The sequence below is a fragment of the Rhamphochromis sp. 'chilingali' genome (genome assembly GCF_963969265.1).
Source record: "Rhamphochromis sp. 'chilingali' genome assembly, chromosome: 12".
Taxonomy (NCBI): domain Eukaryota; kingdom Metazoa; phylum Chordata; class Actinopteri; order Cichliformes; family Cichlidae; genus Rhamphochromis; species Rhamphochromis sp. 'chilingali'.
In genome coordinates, this window is record NC_137939.1 from 9248542 (window position 1) to 9272728 (window position 24187).

At 40.8% G+C, this 24187-nt stretch overlaps 1 protein-coding gene across 1 annotated transcript in view; it reads right to left on the reverse strand.

Annotated features, from left to right (window-relative positions):
- Positions 1-24187, reverse strand: part of LOC308406733 (helicase ARIP4-like) — an 84747-nt gene that overhangs the window by 44424 nt on the left and 16136 nt on the right. The window contains exon 2 of the mRNA XM_080897919.1: positions 14315-14472. Coding sequence (XP_080754045.1) covers positions 14315-14423 — 109 coding nt within the window. The 5' untranslated portion in view covers positions 14424-14472. The remainder of the gene's footprint in view (positions 1-14314; positions 14473-24187) is intronic.

The following is a 24187-nucleotide window of genomic DNA, read 5'->3' on the forward strand; positions in this document are numbered from 1 at the left end:
AGACCTTCTGGAGAAGACTTTACACAGCTGACAAACTCTTCCATCATCAGTACAAGATCTTGATGGAAATCTGATTCCCCTCTTTCTCGCTGTCCAATGCCTTCTCATCTCATTCTTTGATATGCCAGCTCTACTAACGCTGGATGTCGAGCAATAGCTGCAATTACACAACAAAGTCCACATTTTTATTATGTGCTGTAAATGCTATCAAGTCAAATCAGTCTTCTTACTAATGCAAAGACTAACTTTGGCACAGATGGATTTATTCAACATCCTTATAATTTATTAGTCAGACTTGAACCACGACCAGAAAGCCCAATTACAGAAGAGATTTCCAGCATGTGTTTACTGCCTGAAAGCTGTGACCTGCCTGCCATCTCTCCTTGAATAGCCTGAGTTTAAAAAGGTTAGTTTAGTTGAAACCCACATCTCAGCACAACAAAGCTTTGACTTCACAGAGAAACCATTTTGAAATTTAGGGCAAAATTAAGATTTTAGAGCAGCAAAAAGCCATGATGGTTTTTTTTTCTTAAATGTCTAATTTCAGGACCTTGAACATAAATTGTCAGAAATATATGGTTTGTTATTTCTTTGTCACTTTTTCCTTTTTCCTATTTATTTATTACGAGCAGTGTTGGTCAAGTTACTTGAAAGAAGTAATGATAATAATGGATTGGATTTATATAACGCTTTTCAAGGCACCCAAAGCGCTTTACAATGCCACTATTCATTCACTCTCACACACTGGTGGAGGCAGCTACAGTTGTAGCCACAGCTGCCCTGGGGCAGACTGACAGAGGCGAGGCTGCCATATCGCGCCATCGGCCCCTCTGGCCATCACCAGTAGGGTAAAGTGTCTTGCCCAAGGACACAACAACCAGGACAGAGAGCCCAGGGATCGAACCGGCGACCTTCCGGTTACAGATACGCTTCCCAACCCCCTGAGCCACGGTCGCCCCTTAACTAAGTAACTAATTACTGATTACTTCCCCCAAAAAGTAATCCCGTTACTTTACTAATTACTTATTTTCAAAAGTAATTAATTACTTAGTTACTTAGTTACTTTTTAAAAACACGATTTACAACCTGAATAGGTGATAAAGCGATAGATCTTTCAGCCCAATTCTACTTTTTCTACGTAATCCATCATACAAAATGTAATCAAATGGAAAAGTCTCTTTTTAAAACTTGTTTTATTAGTTTTAATCTTTTAACTTTATGCATCAAGCAAAAATTTAATTATATGCAACATTCTCTGACTGGAAGAAATTTGTTTAATATTTAAACCCATTTTCTGCACATTCCAGCACATAAAATAATTGTTTTTTTGTGTGTTTACACTCACTCTTTCAAATAGATGCAAGTAAAACACAGCAGAAAATAAATAAAGTCAAAGACTCAGCGCTCAGACCCTTTTGCTCTATTTTCACCTGTAAAGCAGGAGCAGGGTAGGCGGAGGTTAACCCTGGTGCAGGTGTGCCGCGGCGGTCAGTGGAAGAATTTCTCTGTGAGTTTCCCATTACGTGGTAGCGCACTCGGTGCTTGCTTGGAAGTTTAGGGGGTTTTTTCGCTGGAAAAAGAAGTTTTCTTCCCACGCACAATGGACGCTAATGTTTTTGTCACTTTTTATGGAATCAAACTTAAAGTAAGGTCAGTACTTCCACGCTTTAAACGCTGCACGCTCATACTCTCTCCTGCACTCGATATATTATCCACTGTTGATCTGCAGACAGCTGTTGTCACGAACGTCGCACTCGCTTACGTCACTGTCATGAGACATTCTCGCAAAAAAAATCACGGTTTTAGTAACGCAGTAACGCAGCGTTCCTACGTGAAAGTCACCATAATCTAATTACCGTTTTTGCAATAGTAATCCCTTACTTTACTCGTTACTTGAAAAAAGTAATCGGATTACAGTAACGCGTTACTGCCCATCTCTGATTAGAAGATACATGAACCCCTGATATCAGTCTCCAATCTTTGGATTCTGCACTCTTGACTAAAAAGGGATGAGTTTTTCTGAACATGCGTTCAGATTATAGCAGCTCGGGGACCACAGCTAGCACGTAATTCAAAACAAACATGCAGGTGGTTTTGCTAATGAGCTATTGTAACTTATAATCAGTTTGACATCAAGCCAGTCTGTTATCTGATCTCAAGTCTGCTCACGCACAAAGTCTGTTTCTCTCTTTGACACACACACACACACACACACACACACACACACACACACACACACACACACACACACACACACGGATCTGGCAGTCTGGTGTGTCAGTATGTAGACCAGCTGGTGTTACTGTATCACCTCCTACACTTCATTCTGTACTGTCCTTAATCAGGTCTCACACACACACACACACACACACACACTTGATGTTATGAAATGTAATTTCATCCCCCCCCCCCCCCCCCCCCCCCTCCTGCAGATATTGTGCTCATTCTCTCGCTGACAAATGTTTGTTTCAACTACTTACTTTTAATCCTACAACATAATTTAATCATGGTTTAGTTTCAACAAAATCCAAGCCCTGTATTACAGTTTACTCAACTACAGAGGGAAATGCATGTATTTATATACAAGCAACTTTATGTAACCAGTGATTTATTGTTATTGCTTTGCTAATGCTGCAAAATGAACATCTAACATCTTTAAAAGGGGATGATCCACCAGTTTGAAAGAATAATTGTACTGTAATAGTGTAATGGTGAGTAGCCTCAACACCACTGTATAGGATGCTACCTGAATGTGACAATTAAAAAAATAACTGCAGTTACAAAGAACCAGACATGTTAGTAATGATCTTTTTTGCATGTATCATCAGCTTTGTGACAGCTAGTTTCATTTAAATAGGTGTATAACCTTGAATAGAGTCAACAGATGTGACATATGATAACATCATGCTGACCAGGCAAGCTAGCAAGCTGATATTGGTTTAATAACATAAAATAAAATGAGGCTAAAAATCTTAATTTGAGCTTTGTGATGATTCTCTGATTTCCAGTATAGCATGTTAGACTCATGATTTAGCCAAAGCTGCCCGTATTGTAAGCTGTTTTTTCCCCTCTGTACCATTGTTTTTCTCTCCGGACGTTGGAAATGAAAACCTACAGTCACAGTCCATCTTACAAAAAAAGCTACCTGATGCGTAACTTATCTAGCGTGGGCAAAAAAAAACAGGCAATGTGTTGCATCAGGTAGCCGATTAAACCACCAGGTGTCTGCAACAATCGCCGCAAAGAAACACGTTTACCTCTTTTTCTTCAGTTTGAACTACAGCGACGGGGAGCGTGCTCTGCTTAGCAACGCCTACACACATGCAGGGGAGCAACAGGCTAATTAACAGACTATTACTCCCCTGCTCTCTGGTGTGTGTGTGCAAGTCTTATGAAAGATGTGACTAAACCTCATGACAGCTTCATCAGAACTGCCAACAGAGCTAACAACATGCAGCGCACACACCGCAATCTGTTCACACACAGACTCAAAAAACACATGAGCGGACGTGCGTGCGCGCGCGCACACACACACACACCCTGACCCAGAACAGGTATCCCTGCAGCGCCATGCTGCTGAAGATGGTGATTTTATTTTAGAATAGTGGTCCCACCTCCCCAGGTCCATTTCTCAATGTCACTTTTTGAAGAATGGCCTCTGTAGATACTTTTTTTTAACCTTCTTCTCTTCTCTTTCTTGGGTTTTCATGTGCATATATTCCTAGTTTTCTAGGTCAGCATGCTTCCTTTTTCTTCATTAAGCCCTGTTTTTAACAGCCTAAGCATTTTACCCAAAAGGTAGTAATGAAAGAATTGCACTGATTAAAAGTGCTTTTCAAAACTATATTTATGGATTTTACATAAAAGATTTTATGCTGGTGCTATACAAATCGTGCTTACGCCTATAAACAGGGTTTTATAAGAATATAGATAGATTGATATGATAGTGACATCTTTTGTCACTTCATTTTTTTAAATCATAAAATCCATATCATAGGATCTCTGTGACCAAACTTTTCAGTCTTCCCTTCTTTGTGTGACTACACTGTGAGCTGCGGCTATAGAAATATAGAAATTGGTAGGGCTCAAGTAAATGAGACGAACCTTCGAGTAGGGCTGCTCAATTAATCAAATTTTAATCTAGATTATGATCTGGGCTTTCAACGATCATTAAAAATGACTGAGCCGATTATTAGCACCTCCCTCATGCTTTACTCTCGCGCTGCTCCGTGTGGCAAATCGAGCGCACCTCTCTGCATTTTGAACACGTGTCACAACAATTAAGAGGACCCAAGGGAAGCTCGGAAAGCTAAGCAGAAGTTATTTGGAGAGGAGAGTGACTACCGTTGGTTGAAAAGAGAGGTAAAAAAAACTTCAGTGGTGTGGAAACATTATGGGTTCGCGGAGTCAGACGTGGAACAAGTAGACATAGTGTGTAAACTTTGCTACAGTGTCGTAGCTGCACCACAGAGCAACACTGCAAAGTTCACTAAACATAGATGTTTACATTTTTCATTTATTTTTTATATTGCAACATTTGCACTGTTATCAGTATTTGCACACTATTTTATATTATTTTTTGACAATCTTTAAAGTCATTATTCAACACATTGTTATTGTTAAATAAATATCGTCAAATAATCGAGATCTCAATTTCAGTGAAAATAATCGTGATTATCATTTTTGCCATAATCGAGCAGCCCTACCTTCGAGTGACCTGAAAATGTAACTAGTGAAACTATCACAGTGGCCAGAAGAAAAGGTCTAATTATCACAAATCCAGCACGTAAAAACCTGCAAATACAATACTGCTTTAAACCAGTCTTGTTCATTCATTTGTGTTAATATCCAATCTTGACCCAGAGGCTGTTCTGAAGCTTTAAAAAAGAAAATCTGAAGAGACTTTTGCTTGTTGTCTCTACCAAACATGTTTCCACCGAAACAAATACTGAAATGTCGTTATATACCTGCCTATTAACAACAGCCTCTCTCCCCATCTGCCTCTCTTTGGTATGCTATGAAAACTGACTTTCCATCTCTCTCAAGCAATATTTATTTTTTACAATAAATTACCGTAATTCCCGGACTACAGAGCGCACCTGATTAAAAGCCGCATGCTCTAATTTTAGAAAGAAAATCAATTTTGTACTTGTACAGGCCGCACTGGATTTTAAGCCGTATGCGTTTCACTCGTAATATGAGATATTTACACAGAAATATTACACGTGAGGATTTTTAATGTTTAATTTAATCCGTAAGGTAACATAAACATGGCGACATAAACGTTATGGTAACATACAAAAATACATACTGCAAATGCTTCTTTTCCTCGAACAGTGTAGTATGTATGTATGTATCAGTAACACACAAATTACGTTGCTTATGGTTTTTTTACGGAACAGTGCACAAACAACATTACAACGTCTCTTAACAACTGGTAAAAAATATATACCGTATATATACTACTTACCAATTTTATTGGTCTGCTGTTACCAGGCAAAATGTTTTTGGCCGCATGAAAAAAAAAATGCATTAGCCGCACGTCAGTATAAGCCGCAGTGTTCAGTGTGGGAAAAAAGTAGCGGCTTATGACCCGAAAACTACGGTATATATTTAAATTATTATGTGTGTACTTTTGATTGAGTACTTTTATGTAAAATGATAATCTGTGTTGTTGTTGTTGACCAAAATAAATTTCACTTCACTTTTACATAGGGGAAGCATACTAATAAAAACTGCTAAATTAAAGCACAAATAGTTATTTTCATGGGCATTTAAACTCATGTAATGACTCCAAATGACACTTTTTTAAAAATACCACGCTGAAAGTGTAATATCCCAACTGTATGTGTGTTTTATGTGGTACCAGTGATGTGATCACCATAACAACCCAAACTTCTCCAGAAAGAAGACACATTATTCATCAGTTCATGCAGTCAAAAAAGCAAATTAAAAGTTAAAAAAAAAATTCATGTACATCAGAGATTTTTCACTAAGTTGCACAGAGTAGCTCAACAGTGAATTTCACCTAAAAATATATCAAGAATGAATCATTTCTGTGATCAATAACAACAACGACAAGTTTTGCCGATTAATTCTACACTCCATCTGTACATCGGTATTGACATATTTTCTGTTTAATAGTCCTGTGACGTGTTTATTAAACTCACACCCACTCTGTCATCCCTTTCTTTGTTCAGTGTTTGCTCAGTGTGTGCTGAACCAGTCACATGAATGGAGAAACTTTATAGCAGCTGGTTGAAAGTAGATTTTCTTTTACATGCTTTAGAACTAGTAATTAAATTATTAGTGTATGCAAGGATTAAAAACATAAAGCTATAAGGAGGACAAAGTTACACTAATTAGTTGAAGAGAAGAGACAAAAGCATAAAGATAAGAGTGTGAATAGGAGAAAACAGGGGAGGAAGAAGAAGAACAGGAGGAAAAAAGGGGATGTCAAACCTGGAGGAGTAAACTGTCACAACTATGAGGGGGCCGGCGTCCTGGTGACAGTTGTTATGGTAACTATGGGACAGACGCAGGAAGCAGCAGGGGGGGTGACGATGTCACAGGAGCAAAATAGACTTGCAAAGTGGGGAAGATAAACATGGAAATGTGTCTTCTCCATCAGACAGTTCTCCTGTGGGTCGATAGCCCGAACCAAGAAAGAACTGGATTACATCAGCTGCAAACACGCCACACATCCATTAGAGTCGGGATTGGACCGATCTGAGGTGCCGATCCGATATCGCACGACTAAAAGAAGACACTTTTTTAGGCAGGAGATAGATAATACACTAAAAGGTAACAAAAGATTTTCAGCTACATGAACATTGTCCATCCTAACCTACAACATACATGTACATACAACTCCAACTCGAAAACAAGTCACCTATGTTAAGGAGAGTCATGGTGACCTGTTGAGCACATGCTTTCAAGAGTATAAAAAGAAAGTCTTGTACATTCAGCTACAGCTTACAAACTCCAAACAAACTTGTTTTCACCCATCAGGACCTCCTAAGGTAACCTCACAAAGCCAGTTCTGTCGCCTTCGGCGTCTGCTAATTTTGCTGGTATGCTGGGTCAGTTATACAAAGTGTTGCACAACTGTTGTGGTAAAATGTTTTATAAACCTGACCAAGCAGGGACGCGCAAAGACCTGAACCTCCTTTGGTGGATGATTAAGTGTCCATCATCATTGCCCTCTGCCTCACAAACACAGACACTCTTTCAGAGTCCATATTACTGCGTGTGTGTGTGTGTGTGTGTGTGTGTGTGTGTGTGTGTGTGTGTGTGTGTGTGTGTGTGTGTGTGTGTGTGTGTGTGTGTGTGTGTGTGTGTTTTAGTTCTCTGCTGCTGCTCAGGCCCAAACATAACAAGCAATCTGTCACATTACAGGGTTATCCAACACTGACTCACAGTGATGAGAAGCCCAAAAAGGTCTCCACAGGCTGCAAACTTCGAGCACGATGCGCTTCTACCCACTCCCAGATCTCTGATTCCACAAGACAGATATGGCCATTCAAGGAATTATTAAAAGAGCTGAAGACCTGCAGAGATACAGTACTCACCACTACACGCCAAAAAGGAATTTCCCCACTGACCACCGGAATAAACGTTACATTTGTAAACAGAGCCAACTACATATAACATCTTCCTTACTTACTCACACTTACTTACTCACTCATTTAGACTGAGCAGAGCTGCGGCTGAGACTTAAGTGTAGTTTAACTGACCCAAGCTTGCTGTTGTTAAGCAACAGCAAGAATCTTGTTGAATGGTGCTTCAGGCTTTTGGAGGAAAAGAACAAAAAAAGGAAAAATTAATAGGCTCATTTACTTTCTGCTTGAGTGTAAGATGTGAATACTGATACACTGCTATAAACTGTGTAACTGGTAGCTTCATTTTCACTTAGCATATAAATACACAACAACAAAGCACAACAAATATTTAAATGGCTGTTTTTTAAAAACAAAATTCACAAAATTGGTTGGCGAGAGAAATTGCTTTTTAGTTAACAGCAACAACTAGGTGTAATGTACTAAGCTAAACTAAACTAACCACCTGAATTAACCAGTATGTGGATATGAAGCTCCCATAAAGCTTCTTACACTAAGGAAAAGGGCGATCGTGACTCAAAGAGTTGGGTGTTCGTCTTGTAACCGGAAGGTTGCCGGTTTGAGCCCCTGCTTGGACAGTCTCCGTCGTTGTGTCCGTGGGCAAGACACTTCACCTACCGCCTACTGGTGATGGCCAGAGGGGCCGATGGCGCGATATGGCAGCTTCGCTTCTGTCAGTCTGTCCCAGGGCAGCTGTGGCTACAACTGTAGCTTGCCTCCACCAGTGTGTGAATGTGAGAGTGAATGAATAGTGGAAATGTAAAGTGCTTTGAGGGCCCCGAAAAGCGCTATATAAATGCAATTGATTATTATTATTATTTTTTTTTTTTTTTTTTTTTTTTTTGAACGAATAATTTTAAACACCTATTTTAAGGCATTCCGTGTGCTCACAGCCAACGTAATATCAATCCAAACAGTCTCATGTTAGCAAAGTGGGTGTTCAAGAAAGTCCAGTTTTGTAGGATACAGATATGACAGAGGTCTAATTCTCACTCTGCTTAAATCAAGAAAGATCATTTCTAAACTTTTAAAGATGACAAAAAAGGCATAAAAAATATGACATGATCACTTTGGGGGTTTTTTTGTTTTTGTTTTTTTAAACAGATGCTAGCTTTTGTTCTAAATTGACAAAATGTAAGAATTCAACAAATGTTACGGAAGATTTTGCACAGTACGAGTGAGTCTTGAGACGCCCCTTCATTAATTTATATTTTGCTTCCAAGGAACTCGACTTTGTTATTTTTGAAGTGGTCTTGAGCCACACTTCTCCAGGCTTTCAATGTTTTTCTTTCAACTAGAGATGGCACGATACCACTTTTTTATGTCCGATACCGATACCGATATCATAACTTTGGATATCTGCCGATACCGATATGAATCCGATATAGTGTTTTTTAATCAACAAAACTGTTTTTTAAATATCTTGCTGCATTTTGTATAAGTTCATACTCAAGTTTAAAACAACAACTACACTAAAGCTATTCTGTTATACCTGTATGCAAAAAAAATATTTCATAGTTCAGCAATACTGATCAATCTAATAAACTTAGACCTACACCATCCTCCCTATTCTGGTATTTTAAAGAGTACTTAGCATAAATATTAAGCAACCTAACTAATAGGGTTCCAACTCCCAGCAACAACAAAAATAAATAAATAAAAAATAGGGAACCACCCCTCACACTCCACCTCATGATGCTTAATCGACGTAATCAACCTTAATTTGATGCAGTGTGAAAAAAAATGCACAGAAATCAATTATTTTTCAAGAAATATTAAATAGATTCAACATCTTTCTTCAACAAAATTGCAGACTGCACAGATGGTACCTTCCCAAAGGAAAAAGTACTATAGCTTACTAGGGTATATATATTAGACTTAATAGTTACTATATACAGTAATGGACTTCTATTCATTTTACATCAAATTAAAACTTTGGGTGTCAGATAATTATTTATTAAAAGCTATACATTTTAAATGAGAATAAGAAAGAAAAGTATGTCTTTGTGCCCCCTTTTCCCTGTTAATGCCCTATCGGCCCCCCTGGCTAAACTTTGCTAGATCCGCCCCTGCACAGTTACCAGCATCAGCTACGTAGAAAAAGATCCTGGAGTAGAAAGTAATATTAAATACATTCTAACAATAGCTGATCAAGCTTAAACGTGCTGCTGTTGTTCAGCCGCTGGTTTCCTCTTTCTGGTGCAAAGTGGGCCAAAAACAAACTAGAGACACGGACTCGCGACAGAAAAGCCGATCAGCTGATCGTTAAGCAGTTTCATGATTGAAGTAGCAGCAGGAGAGGCAGTCGCTTGTTAAGCTTAACGCAGGAATGCTTTACAAACATTCAGAGATGGACTTACACACTTGCTTTACTTCTCTCGGGATAACTTTGTCGGAGATGAAATGCCGGGTTGCTAGCGAAGCTCCACATGCTATCCAGACCACCGACAGGTCCGGCATGCCACAGCCGCTCTATCACGTGATGCATACTGCTCCGACGTGCTAACGTTCTGAGGTGAGTTACGGCGTGTTGCAAGTTTTGTGAGGTGCTTTCGTGATATTTAATGGATCGGATTACATTTTTTATTTTTCTCCGATATCCGATCCAGTAATTTAGGTCAGTATCGGACCGATACCGATACGTAATATCGGATCGGTCCATCTCTACTTTCAACACTGGCTGCTTTTTCACTCATTTTAGGTCCAGTCCTTGTACATGACCATTTTCAGAGGAATCTTATTTTTTGTTTGTTTTTTTTAAAGCCACTTAAGACTGACCTATGAATCATTCAAGCATAAAAAAGTCACTGAACTCATCAGATAAACCGGTGTTGTGTCTACACAACAAAAAAATTTGAAAACCAGTTTTAACCTGTACCCCTTAGGGACTTGTTGCTAGCAGCCTGTTACAAAAGTGTACTTTAGTTGAATATAGGTAAAAGGCCAGTATGACAGGCACAAAATAGCATTTTTTAACCAACAAGGTTATTTCTAAAGAGCCAAAAACATGGTATATGATGAAGAGATGAACAGTAACTGACAGCCCTGTCCTTAAAAACAGGTCTAATGGAATGATGAATCCAAATGTGAAAATTTGGATTGGCTCCCCGGAGCCCAGGACTAAACACTACTGAAACAGTGTGTGACAGAGAACAGAACAAAAGGCAGAAACATTCAAAGAAGAGCTTTGAATGTCCTTCAAGAAACCTGGAGACCTATTCCTGAAAGAAATGACAAGAAAGCTGCCTAAGAGAGTTCAGGCTGTGCTGCAGTTAGTCATACAAATATTGATCTTCAAGCTCATTAGAATTGTACAAACTTTGCTTTTGCCGTATATACTGTATTTACATGACACTTGCACGTTTCAAAAAATCGCTGCATCTATTTCACATTCAGTTCTCTTCTGCTTATTCTTGTCAGGGTCGCGGAGGCTATCCCAGCTGTCTTAGTCTACGTCCACACTAGCCCGGATAAATTTGAAAACGGCGTTTTCATCTGAAAACGCTCTGAGTCCACACTATTGTTTTCAGTTGTTTTCACAGAGTTGTGCGTCCACATTGAAATGGCTGAAAATGCTCACGTTCCAGTACTGCACATGCGTAAAATGCAAGAAGATTCGGCCTGCCTCATTTCTGTCAGCCGTTTATTTACTTTCCGACAAAATGTTGAGGAAAAGCACCGAGTTTTTTAAATGGACTAACACTGAGGTGGAGTTGTTGCTCCAAGTAACACAAAAGTACAAAGTTGGATTTGAAGAAAAGCTATCTGGAGCATGTACAGACTGATATTAATCTTTAATAGGGCTGTCAAAATTGAGAGCAAACAAAACAAGTGCTGTATAATGCCCTCCGCTATCTTAGTTTAATTGGTCACATGACTGCATCACATATCTAAAATGTGTCATCGTTTCGAAAAGGCTCCGGGTTCGCTGCAAAAAACAAAACAAAAAAACCTGCCGTCTTTGGTCAGAAACCAAAGAAGGCAAAAAAAAAAACAAAGAGCAAAGGCACTCACAAGACAAGGAAGGAGACCTGTAGTGTAGTGTTTGTGTACACACACAGTGGGTACTTGGTTAGCTTTGAGTATGCTCAACTATACAGTCATTATGGTTGGATGGTAAATAAAAATGAAACTGAGACAAAAGGAGTCAACCACACACATTTACATGATCCCTTCCCTAATCTCATCCTTAACCTAAACCCAAGTCCTAACCATAAACTCAAAGGTAAGTCCCCACAAAAATCAAAGTCAAGCCCAGGCGCATCCTCTAATGACACACACACACACACACACACACACACACACACACACACACACACACACACACACACACACACACACACACACACACACACACACACACACACACAAGCACATTAGAGAAAAAAGGAAAACGAAGAATTAAAATTCAAGGACACTGTGATTCCTTCAGTTAATCTCCCATTCTTTGTCTTTGCTTTTACAACAACAAATTAAGACGTCACATCAGTGAACAATGAGTTTTTAGATTTCGGTAGAAATCCTAAAACATGTAAATACTGCAGGGAAAAAACATTACAGTTTTTTACAGACGCTAGGACACATTTCTCAATACTTAGGTCACTTTTGCAAAACTCTTCACACAATCCTCCTAACTGACCGTCAGCTTGGCAAAGCAGTTCATTTCACATTCAAAATGCACTACAACTACCAAAACACTTCATTCAGGTCTCAAATAAACTCATTCTTCCAGAACACTAGCAAAGGTTGACAGCCGACAAACACACTTTGTCACCCACAAAACAATGACCTGAAAAACACTAACAACATGTAGCATTACACAGTGTTTTCTTGTGTAAAACAAGGACACATCTCTGTTTATAATTTCAATATATGTTACTGGAATGAATCAGACATCATGCAGAATTCGTTAATATTTGTTTATGTATTTTTATTTTTTTGCACTAAGTAATCCCAAAATACAAGAATTTGTATACACACCATCCACTGATACACATACAATAGTAATGCTAATCTACTCGGTCTTCTCCATTTGGCCACAGGTTCTCATCCACATCACATCTTATGTCATCTAGGGCAATACACCTAGGAAAGAATCTGCTGGCATGCCAGAATTGAAGGAGTTGAAAAATTGAAGGAGTAACACCTGTGTAGATGTTCATCTACAATGAGAATAAGCTGTGGCTGGTTAAACTGCATTTTTAGATTTAAAATATGTTTCAATAAAATATTGCTGTTGAATTTTGCTGTCTTTTCAAGTTTTGCATTGTGTTATTGTTTTGGCCATAAGTTTAACAGTTTTGAAAACAGTATGTAAGCACATGCAAAATGTCCTGTACGTACAAAGATTTTTGGCAGTTGTTGTGTCTGAGTGAGAAGATAATTCATGAAATTTGAGAGATGTAGTCATTGAATGCATTTTGTGCCAAAACAATGATAACTGGTCCTCAGTTTAGCCCACATAGACTTCTGTTGTGCTCACTGTGTGAGGAGTTTTGCAAACGTGACCTAAGTATTGAGAAATGTGTCCTAGCGTCTGTAAAAAACTGTAACTTTGCCCTTTGTGATGTCACTGAAGTTATCCAATCAAAGTTTAAATCATGCCTCCTACACACAAAACACACACACACACACCTCTGCATTTAATAGAGCTAATAGATGATTCACCAGGTTATGTAACACATACTGGCAAAAGAAGAAATAAGAGAAGAGGTGGAGATGAGAGTTTGGTTTGTTTCCTGAGGGAGGACAGAACAGCAGAGGCTGCTGAGGAGAGCCGGTCTGGTCACATACAGAGAATAAAGCTGCTGGGTCACTTCAGTTATTTGGTGGCTTCTGCGAAAATGTGTCTGTTTACATGTGAGTTAGATGACAAAGCAGAGAAAGTAGCTGCTGTCATTTGTGTCAGATGTAGACTTGAATAACAAAAGAGAGAATTAAACTTTTCTCTGCCCACCCACAAACTCTGTTTGAGGCGGCATCGTCGTTAGATTCTGTTAAAAACTGCAAGTCATTATATTTATAGGTGACTTTCACAATCATGTAGATTCAGACGGCTCTGAAAGATGAGGCCACTTGAGCCTGGCTCCAAAAGTGAGTCAATCCCACTAGACTCCTCTGTTACAATGCTCCTATGTTACATAATAAATCATGTTTATAGCTACAGATTACTCTTTAAAGCTACTTTAGGGCTTCATAATAACTGCCCTGGGGCTTGTTTTTTGTTGCTTTTTTTGGGTAACTCAACTTTTTAAACTTAAAGGACCTACAATTACAGGCGTGGCCATTCAGACTGAAAACTGTAAAAACTTGAGGTTTATTGCTTTGACAAACAGTCTTTTAGTTTTATTAAATATAAACTGAATTATTTTACCCAGAAAAAAAAAATCTGTGAAATTTACTGAAGAATCTGCAGTCGTTTGTAATGTGCTCTTAATTCTTGATCAGTAAGGAATAAAAGCAAAATGCTTTCTTTTATCAAAGTTCCTCAGTCCACACACATTTCTTTTTTTTCACTTTACTCTTTTTTGGTAAAACGGCTTTTTGTACTTGTCATTTATAAATTCAGAGGATAATTTTGGTTTATTCAAATTGAAATAACCCATTGATCCTGAGCCCGACTCACTTGCATCTTTGTATAAGATGCAACAAAACACAGGCAGGTGAGATGGTCTTCATTCACTAACGTGACTCACCCAGCTGACCCTCATCTTCATCGTCTCGATAATTGTCTTCGTCCGCATCACTGATGTAGCAGATCTCTCTCTCCTTCCCATTGAACCACTCGATTTCATCATCAGACATCCTGACCTAAAAGGCCGCTGCTACCTCAGCATGGCCAGCAAATCTACACCTGAAATATAGAAAACACACAATAAACAACTATAAACACACACACACACAAACTGACAGAACACAGTTTTTAAGGAACAGAAAGTGATGGCTCTTTGCTCCTTGTGCCTCTCAGCACAGTTTGAAAAGGAAGATGTAAGGGATGATTGTTTTTAATCATCGACCTTCCTCGCTGCGTCACAACACAGGTCATTTTATGTTTTCTGAAATGTTCAAATCTACCTACAGCATTTTGTGCCCTAGTGACACACAACGTCATCAATCCTTTATATGTACAGACACACACACATTACACAGTACTAATAAACCATTAGATAAGAGATTATTTAGCTCTGTAATCAGCAGGTAGTTAAATCCTTTAAATGCCCTACCTGACTTTGTATCAGTCCAGTTTTCATCTGGTGCTTAAAAACACATATAAAGGGTAAAATCTGTCACACAATCTCAGAGTTTTCCAAAATATGGGATGTAACTTGGTCATTTTTATTCTCTGGTCAGGCAAAAAACAGCTCCTGGCTACTGATCAGAAGATTTCGAGATATCTTCCATTCTTCTAGAATAATCATGTTGTAATAAATAAAAATGTCTGCAGAAAATACAGCTTATTTCATGTCAGCCCAATAAATAAATAAATATAAAAAACTAGTGCCCCACTGTTTAAACCCTTTTAGCTACGTCCAGGAAAGGCAGGTAAGGGGCTCAAATACTAAAAAAAATGCTGAACGATAAGAGAGTAAGGCTGCTCAATTCATCAAATTTTAATTTATGATCGAGCGATACTGAAAATGCATGCTTCGTTGATAGGATGCAAAACAGACGCAAATCAAGCGCTCCCTAAATCCTCGACTACGTGCCAATCACAGCCGTTACATCCAAGTTTGCAGTCTGGATGAACACTAAGTTAAAAGAAAGACAGACAAAAAAAATGTAAATGTCTGAAACAACTAAATAATCGTGATAATCATTTTGGCCATAATCATGTAGCCTTGAAAGAGAAGGTGTGGAAAAATACAATGTTATCTTAAAATCAGGCAATGAGAACATGGATTTAAATTTTCTAAGAAGACAGGATGTGAGCTTTTTAAGAGAGACATTATAAGGATCTTGACCTGCAAATGAAAGAAAGAACTACAGTGCAGACAGACAAAGCCAGTGAGAAAAAGCCACAAAGAGAGACATAAAGAGCTCTCTTTATCTCTCTGTAGGAGCGGGAGAAAAATTACACCAACGCTGCTCACAGGATCACAGAGCAGATGTGCCTTTCATTACCCGGCGTGGATCAGTAAAAGCAAAGTTTTGCTCTCTTTTTTCCCCTTTTTTTGTTTTACCGGTATATCAATATAATTCTGCTACAAACAAGAATATTTAACCCCTATGTAAAGTTTCACTGCCACAGATATGATCCTTACTGCAGAAATCTTGAGCAATATTATGAAAAAAAAAAAAAAAGGCTTCACAAAAGTGTTTGACCAGCAAAAATAGATCCTAAACCTGCATTTAGCTGCACAAGCTAAAACCATGACCTTTTTTCTCTATTGGATGAAGATGAAGGCTTTAAATAATGCGCGCGCCCACTTAGACGAGTCCAGACGCAGCATTATCACAGCAAGGCTCACTCTTGATCATCTGCCAGCTCACCTTGCATAACTTTACTCAGCACATTGCACAACAGGTAGCTCCAGCCAAGCCGACTTATTGGTCCCACAGGTCGATTTACCAGCTTCATAAAGCAAAGCTAAACATCATGGATTGGTTTGCTGGGCCTAAAAACCAGCAAGCAAAGAATTTGCTGATTTTTTCCCCCTAAATCTCTGATGGGAAAGACTGAAATTGCAGTGCAGTTGATTTGACAGCAGCACGGTGGAAACCACAGTGATCATCATCCTCTCATTGCATCTCATTCACTCGTGATCAGTCAAGAAATAAATGAAATCTACAGCTCATCTTCCCATGAAAGCTCCTCAAATCAGCTCAAGGACTCACACCGGCAGTCACAGCTGCACCACTGATGAAGACAGAAAATGCACTTTCCTGCTGAAACTTACAGACACACTTTATGGTTAACAGAAACCAGCATTAACAGTTGGTAGAGGATAGGATTTGACCTGAGGCCAAACATCCCACACGACCCCCCTCTCACTCGGACTTTCTAGTGACAATGCAACCAATATTCAATCTCTCACTCACACAGACACCATATACTCTTTCTACTTAATATTTCCCCTAAATAAAGGGCGTAAAGGGCATAATGCCTTTTTGTAATTAGCACAGCAAGTGACAATGTACCCATCTTCAATAGAGCAAGAGTTTATTTTCAGGTAATTTCAAAATTTGCTTCCTTTGCATAATTTTCTGTATAGAAGTATGTATGCATCAGAGACGACGACACAGTTGTTCCAAACTAACCACTGCTGGAAGATCACACTGCTGTTAAAATGAGAACAAGCATGCGGTACTTGGAGCAGAACACACCGTTTGTGCATCTACTCTATCAAAAAAAGACAGGATTCTGACGTGGAAAAGCCTGTGTCATGAGACTGCTAAAAGCATTACTTTTACGAAAGCCTCAGTCTGACAGCAATTTTAAGTGATTACGAACACTGAAGATGTTGTCTTCAGTACAGAAAAAAAGATTCTTTGAGTGTTAAAAGGTAAAATCATTAAAAGCAGAGTGTGAAGACCAGAAACAGAAAAAACGAATCACAAGAATCCAGAGCTGGAAAGAACATATAATTCTAATCTCAATCACAATTTTGGCTTCCCGTAATTAAAAGAGCATGATCGTGCAATATAAAAAATAAATTAAAAAAAGCATACTCTGCCAATAGAACAAGTAAAACGCTCCCTGAATAAGCGCCTGCATATGCCAATCACAGCTGTTCCCTGTACCATGCAGCCTGAGGTTTCCAGGAGTAGTCAGAGTGAGTAACTCTAGATTAAGACAGATATACAATTAAATTTAAATGCCTGGCACAGCAGAAGTCAAAGAGCTTGTCACTCCAAGCAGATCACCCTCTGTTGTTTGGAAATACTTTGGATTTAGTGCAACTGATGTTAACCAGGAAGAAATCATATGCAGAGAGTGCTGTGGAGGTGTGTCTGCAAGGCAAAGCAACACAAATAACTTATTCAACCATGTGAAAAAAAAAACACACACACCACAAACTGCGGTATAATTAATGCATGAAGGCCAAGAACACAGGGCAATGCTTGCTAATGTGATTTTATCCAACATCTACTCAGATCTCCATAAAAGTGAGCCTCTGCAGCATGTCAGGGTATACATCCACAGAGACACGGTGAGTAACGAAGGCTTCGGGTAAGTGTTCAACATACTGGGCGAAAGATGTGTCACCACCTCCGGTTTTTCTAAACTGGTAAACAGTCTGTGAGCCTTTTTTTCCAGCTAGTGCTGCCTTGGATTTAGTAGCATTCTGCAATGGCATATTTATTTTTTAGTTATCCTATATTCTGAGCACAATTGTATTCATTTTAAATTCAAAAGATCTATTCACATCAATCCATGCAGGTACAATGAATTGAGTAAGACTTTATACTTTGCTTCTAAGCGATGCCCTAAAGGTCGAGTGAATAAATGCTTCATTTGTTGGCAAAGATGTTTTAATTTACTGTAGCAGAGCGTAAAAGTGAAAGCACTGCCCTGTTGATTTCATTTAGAGTCAAATTTAGCTTTTTTCCCACCATCCCATCTTTCTTCTAAGAGCTGCATTGAATCTGGGTGAACAACGAGGACCAGAATTACTTTGCTCATAGACTCGTAGGTGTTCTGTTCATGTGACAGTGCAATATACCACATTTTTGGCACTAAAACCAATGAGTAGCTGTGATAATAATCCATCTAGCCATCCACTGATCTTCTCCCACATCCACTCCAGGTTTGCAGTGGGACTGGAGCCTATCAGAGCCGTCATAGGGCAAGATGCAGGGTACGCCCTGGGTGCGTTGTCAGTCTGTTGCAGAGCTTACACAGAGAGTCAGACAACCATTCACACCTACACCAAATTCATAATCACAAATTACACTAACATGCATGTCTTCGAAGGTCGAAGTAGCCGTACAGAAACCATACAAACACGGGGACATAGAAATGCCACAAAAATTGGTCCCAGCCGGGCTGTAGATTCAAATTCAGATAAGTTAAAGTACTTTACTTATATTTAAAAGTAGGTCACATGAACTCCAGCAGAAATACTGTACAGCTTGTTTCATTACTCAGAAGTCGAATCCAGCTCCTCCCCCCCCTAAAAAGGGGACACTTGATTCAATGCCATCAAGCTTTATGTAACGTTATATACCAGTGGAAAGGAGGCCAAACTATTCTGTTTATGTCAGGCCTTCAGGCTATAAAATAACTGTTACATAACACACATGCAGTATATGTCTGCTACTCTAAGCAGCCCCAGCTGTACTGGGCAAGAAACTTTCTTACCTAAGATGACCCGTTTTAACATTCTGAAGGTGGACAAGACGGCACCTGTTCAAATATAATGCAATCCTATGCAACAGGCCTGTACTAACGTTGTGAAACTCACATTCAGCCATTTTTTCCTAACCCTGAATATTGATTCAGGACTGTGAAGGATACTTACAAAATTACAGGCTCACATTAAAATGAGATCATTTCCCACAAATTATAGCCTCAAGCCTAGCTGAGGTGAGCACAAAGGGAGGATTCTTTCTTTTTTGCAGCACTCTTGCACTAGATTTTGTTCAGGTGTCCGTGCTGCTGTTTATAACTGTTTGTCAAAGCTAACTTGCATGTCTTACAAAGCTTGGCAGTGATCTGACCCCAACACACCACAGATGAAACACCAATGTGTGAGTCAACTTCCAGCTGTCAGAGAGGGCAATTCACTGCCTTTAGTCTTCTGTTTCTTTTAGCTGCTAAAGGAATGCCTGCTGCCCCCAGTGGATAATGCACGCCAGACTGTGGTCAATTTTGCCCATTCATATGACTCACAATGGACTACACTAATGTTGGAGAAGCAAAATTTTATACAAATCTTATGAAACTGTGCAGCTGGAGCAACACTGCTGCAGACCACAATGTCTAAGTGTCTAACGTGCAACTCAAACATGTGCGTGCATCGTCATTTAAAGCCTGGTGTACCACCTGAAAGAAGAGATGAATGCACAAAAAGATGATAGAACACTCGCAGTTTAAGCAGAGCTTTTTTCTTTGCAAAACTTTCAGTGTTGTTTTTTCCCTTTATGTTTTTTTCTTTTCACCTCCTCGTCAGTATTGCAAAGCAAGAGAAGAATGCAAAAGTCTTTCAAATTCAGTATCTGTGGAAAGAGTTCTTCCTTTGCACCAAAGCTGCTGCTGTGAACCTTTAAAAGCACAGAGACGGTTGAAATTCTCTTGAAAGTACTTGCATACGCAGGGTTGAAAATTTAAAAGAAAAGCCATTTGTTTTCCTCTTTCTGTACAATTCTACCTTACGTAACCTCAAACAGCAGGCCAAGGAGGGATTCCAAGGACGTATGATTCAGCCGATAAGGCTTTGTGGAGGACAGCATTACTTTTGGCCAAACAGAGCGAGCGGTAATCTAAATTCTGTGAATATGGGAAGAGGACGCTCTTAATGGGAAAATATGAAAAGCACAGAAAAAACAAATAAAAGATACAGAGCGACGGTGTAGATGAACAAAGACGGGGTCCTGGCTGGAGAGGCAGGGGGAGGGGAGCAGTCTGTGTAATGTCCTACAAACACCACCCCCATGACCACAGGGGAGGGGATGAAGTAGCCTAAATTTCTCTTGCTAAAAAACAAAACAACCCCCCCGAACAACACTATGGTCTGGACTGACATGAGATTACAAAAAAGACGTGGAACCAATGCAGTTGTTATTAAAAGATATTATCATCTTACACTTTTTTGGGGGGGTGAAGTTATTTTCATACTTATTGTTAAAAGCCTTACAACGCATTTGTTGTTTTAAAACATTTTGATATTTTGGACATTTAGCATAACTTATCTTGAAGGTTGCAAAAATAACAAGAAGCACTCCAACAAAGGAGCTCACTCTCTAGGCCGTGTTTCATTTAAAAAAAAAATTTGTATTATATTTTGCATGTATTCATTTTTTTTTCTTCGTTCTTGTGATAAAGTGCCCACGCACATAGCATTGTAGGTTGACTGCTTTTATTACAGACTGTCTTTGCAACAGCTTTCCAGCTGTCCTCCTGTTTCACGCCACGCACAGTTCTGTCATCTGGTCCCAGTGACATATTCAAATGGGGAGACATGATCAGATCATGGGGGTCAGCTGTATGAGTCAGCCTCCCCTGACAACACACCCTGAACCCACTGCTCCACTCCTCCCCTGCAGCTGAGCCACAAACCACACTCTACCACATACCCCCATCGCCTGACGTAGACCAGGGAGCCATCTGGCCTAGCCTACCCTGCCGGGAGAGAAAATCCACTACAGCCACCTGCACCCCTTGCCTATGGACCACATAGAAATTAAAAGGCTGGAGAGTCTGATATCACCAGGTGATCCGGATGTTGGGATCCTTTGTGCGATGGAGCCACAGCAGCAGGGCATGATCCGAACAGAGGGAGAAAGGGCCGACCAGGAGGTAATAAGGAAGAGTGTCGACCGCCCACCGGATGGCCAGGCGCTCTTTCTCTACTGTGCTGTACCTGGCCTCCTGCTCAAAGAGTTTCCTACTGATATAAATAATTGAACCCCGTCCCCCTTTTCTGGTGGGACAAAACGGACCTCAGCCCTCTGTTCAAGGCGTCAGTCTGCAGAATAAAAGGGAGAGAAAAGTTAGTCGTGTCTTAACCTGGACGAACACCATCTGGCATTGCTCCATCCACTGGACCAAATTGTCAGGGTCCCTGTGCCTACCTGGTCGGCTCAGTATGGCTACATATGTTTGTATTTTCATTTTTGTTCCTGCTCTCTCCCTTCCTCTCTCTCCTTCCTCCCTCTGCCTGGGCGGAGCTCACTTGTGGGCTCCTGCCCTTGGCCCACGCACCTGGTCGCAATCACGCACCTGTGGCTCATCACCTGAGAGTGTTCCAGCTCCTTTTTAAGATGGCAGCTCTGTGTTTCTCGTCGCTGGACCGTTGCCGACCCTCGTCAGTGTAACCCCAGCTCAGTTCACTCTAGAGTGTTTCTCAGCGATCTTCCTTTGTAATCCCTTCGTGTCTCTGCGTACAGATTCCCTGGACCAACCCTTGTGTTTCCCGAGCGATCGAGTGTACGTGGAGTGTGAAGAGGAGCGTGAGGCGTGGATGGAGTGTGTGTGGACTTTCTGCATCTTTCCCATTTGTGTGTGGACCCCCAGAGCCTGGCTTTCCCCTCACCTTTGTAAATAGATCACCTGGTGTTGCTATAATAAAGACTCTTGTGTTTTCAAAACTTAGAGCCTGCGCGTGAGTCCGTGCAGTCCCGTTGTGACACAAATTGGGGCAGCCTTTCAGGTGAGATCAGTCAAGGGGCCAGTCAGATCTGTAAAGCCGGGCACGGACTGGCAGTAATAACTAGCCAGCCCCAAGAACCGCCTCACCTCTGTTTTGGTCTTGGAATGTGGCCAGGATGGGATGGCTTCTGTTTTATCCACCTGTAGACACACCTGTCCACTTCCCAAGTGGTACCCCAGATACTGTACCTCCCTCTGTACAACCGCATAATTCTTCAGGTTTGCCATGAGCCACCGCTGCGTCAGGGACTCCGGGACCATGGCCACCTGCTGCACATGCTTCAGCCAAGTGTTAAGGTGGATGATGATGTGATTCAAGTAGGCGGCAGCATAAGCAGCCTGTAAGATGCAGCACTTGGTCATCGGGTGCTGGAAGGTGGCACGGGCTCTGAGTAAGCCAAATGGAAGTATGACAAATTGGTAAAAACCGTACTCAGTGGAGAAACCCGTTTTTTCCTTAGACTCTGCAGACAAGGGAATCTGCCAGTAGTCCTTGGTTAAATCCAGTGTCGTGAAAAAGTGAGCTGTGTCTAACTGTGCCAGGAGCTCATTGAGCCGGGGTATGGGGAAAGCATCAAACTGCCATACCTCACGCAAATTTTCCCGTCATAACCTCCCAAATGTGTGCAGATTTGCTGTTAGGTCCAAAACATATTGAATTTCATTTTTAGCCGGGCTTGGACCTTTCTCCCAGTTTTCTTTAATCAAGTCCAACACCCCCGGCGGCTTTCTGCCAAATTCAAATCCCAGAGAAATCCCATGGAGGTCTGAGGCACCTCCCACACTGCAAACAGCTGAGGGTCTTACCAGCGACATATTTAATGCCCAGTAATTCATATAGCTCTTTTAGTGTGCGAGATATGAACTTATGTGCCCTGATCAGCCAGTATCTCTTTTGGCTCAGGAGATGACCTGAAACACCACCTGTGCCACACTCTTTGGGGAAATGGTGCGCAGTGGCACTGGTTCAGGATATTGTGTTGCATAAACAGTTAAAACGAATACAAAGCGATATCCCCGTGCACTCCAGTGAAATGGCCTGATGAGGTCCATGCCAATGTGCTCAAATGGGACCTCCATTAATGATAGTGGGCCTAAAGGCACTTTTGGAATGGTCGACTGGTTCACCAGCTGTACACTTGGGGCAGGATGCGCACCATTGGTGCATGTCCGCCTGAGTGCCCTGAAAAAAACAGGAGAACCTGTAGACCTTCACTCAGCGTGTCCTTTTCTACATTAAGTGCTGTGTAGAGAATGTGACAGTGACCAAAACCATCAGGGTTTTTCATAACTGAAAAAAACTGGATGATAAGTGAGGTACAGGCTCTGATCAGGACTCGTAACTCAGCCTTCATATTGAGGGACAGCTCTCTGTACAGCACTGCTACAGTCAACCTGAGGAGGGGCTTTGAACAGGCCAAGGAGGGCTACAGGAGGAGCACAGAGAGCTTCCTCACAGTCAACAACCCCCACCAGCTGTGGAGAGGCATCAAAGCCCTCACCAACTACAAACGCAAGAGCTCCCCAACCCCCAACAGCAGTCTGAAAATTGCAGAGGAGCTCAACCTGGACTAATATGAACTAGAAGCTGCCGCTGGTCTTGGTCCGCAGGGTCCACAACTGAGAACAGGAAGGCTGGTCAAAGGGTAATTAACACTGCCCCCCCCCAAAAAAAATCACTTGCTGCCCTCTGCCACCCCTGGAGGCAATCGCCAGAGCCTCCTGTCTCAGCACCCCGTTCACCACCTGTTTGACCTGCTGCCCTCTGGTTGGCGCCTCAGATCAATCCGGTCCTACACCTTCAGACTCACAAACAGCTTCTTCCCCTGGGCCATGCAGACTGTCCCCTCCCCCCCCACACTCAACCCCTGCCCACTCACCTCACCAATTTGAGCCATGGTCTGAGTAACCTCCGCCACTCAGGCCTCTTGCATACAGACTATTCAGACGAAGTCTTCTGCTTTGCACTACTTCCAAACACATACAGTGGGGCAAAAAAGTATTTAGTCAGCCACCGATTGTGCAAGTTCCCCCACCTAAAATGATGACAGAGGTCAGTAATTTGCACCAGAGGTACACTTCAACTGTGAGAGACAGAATGTGGAAAAAAAAATCCATGAATTCACATGGTAGGATTTGTAAAGAATTTATTCGTAAATCAGGGTGGAAAATAAGTATTTGGTCAATAACAAAAATACAACTCAATACTTTGTAACATAACCTTTGTTGGCAATAACAGAGGTCAAACGTTTACTAT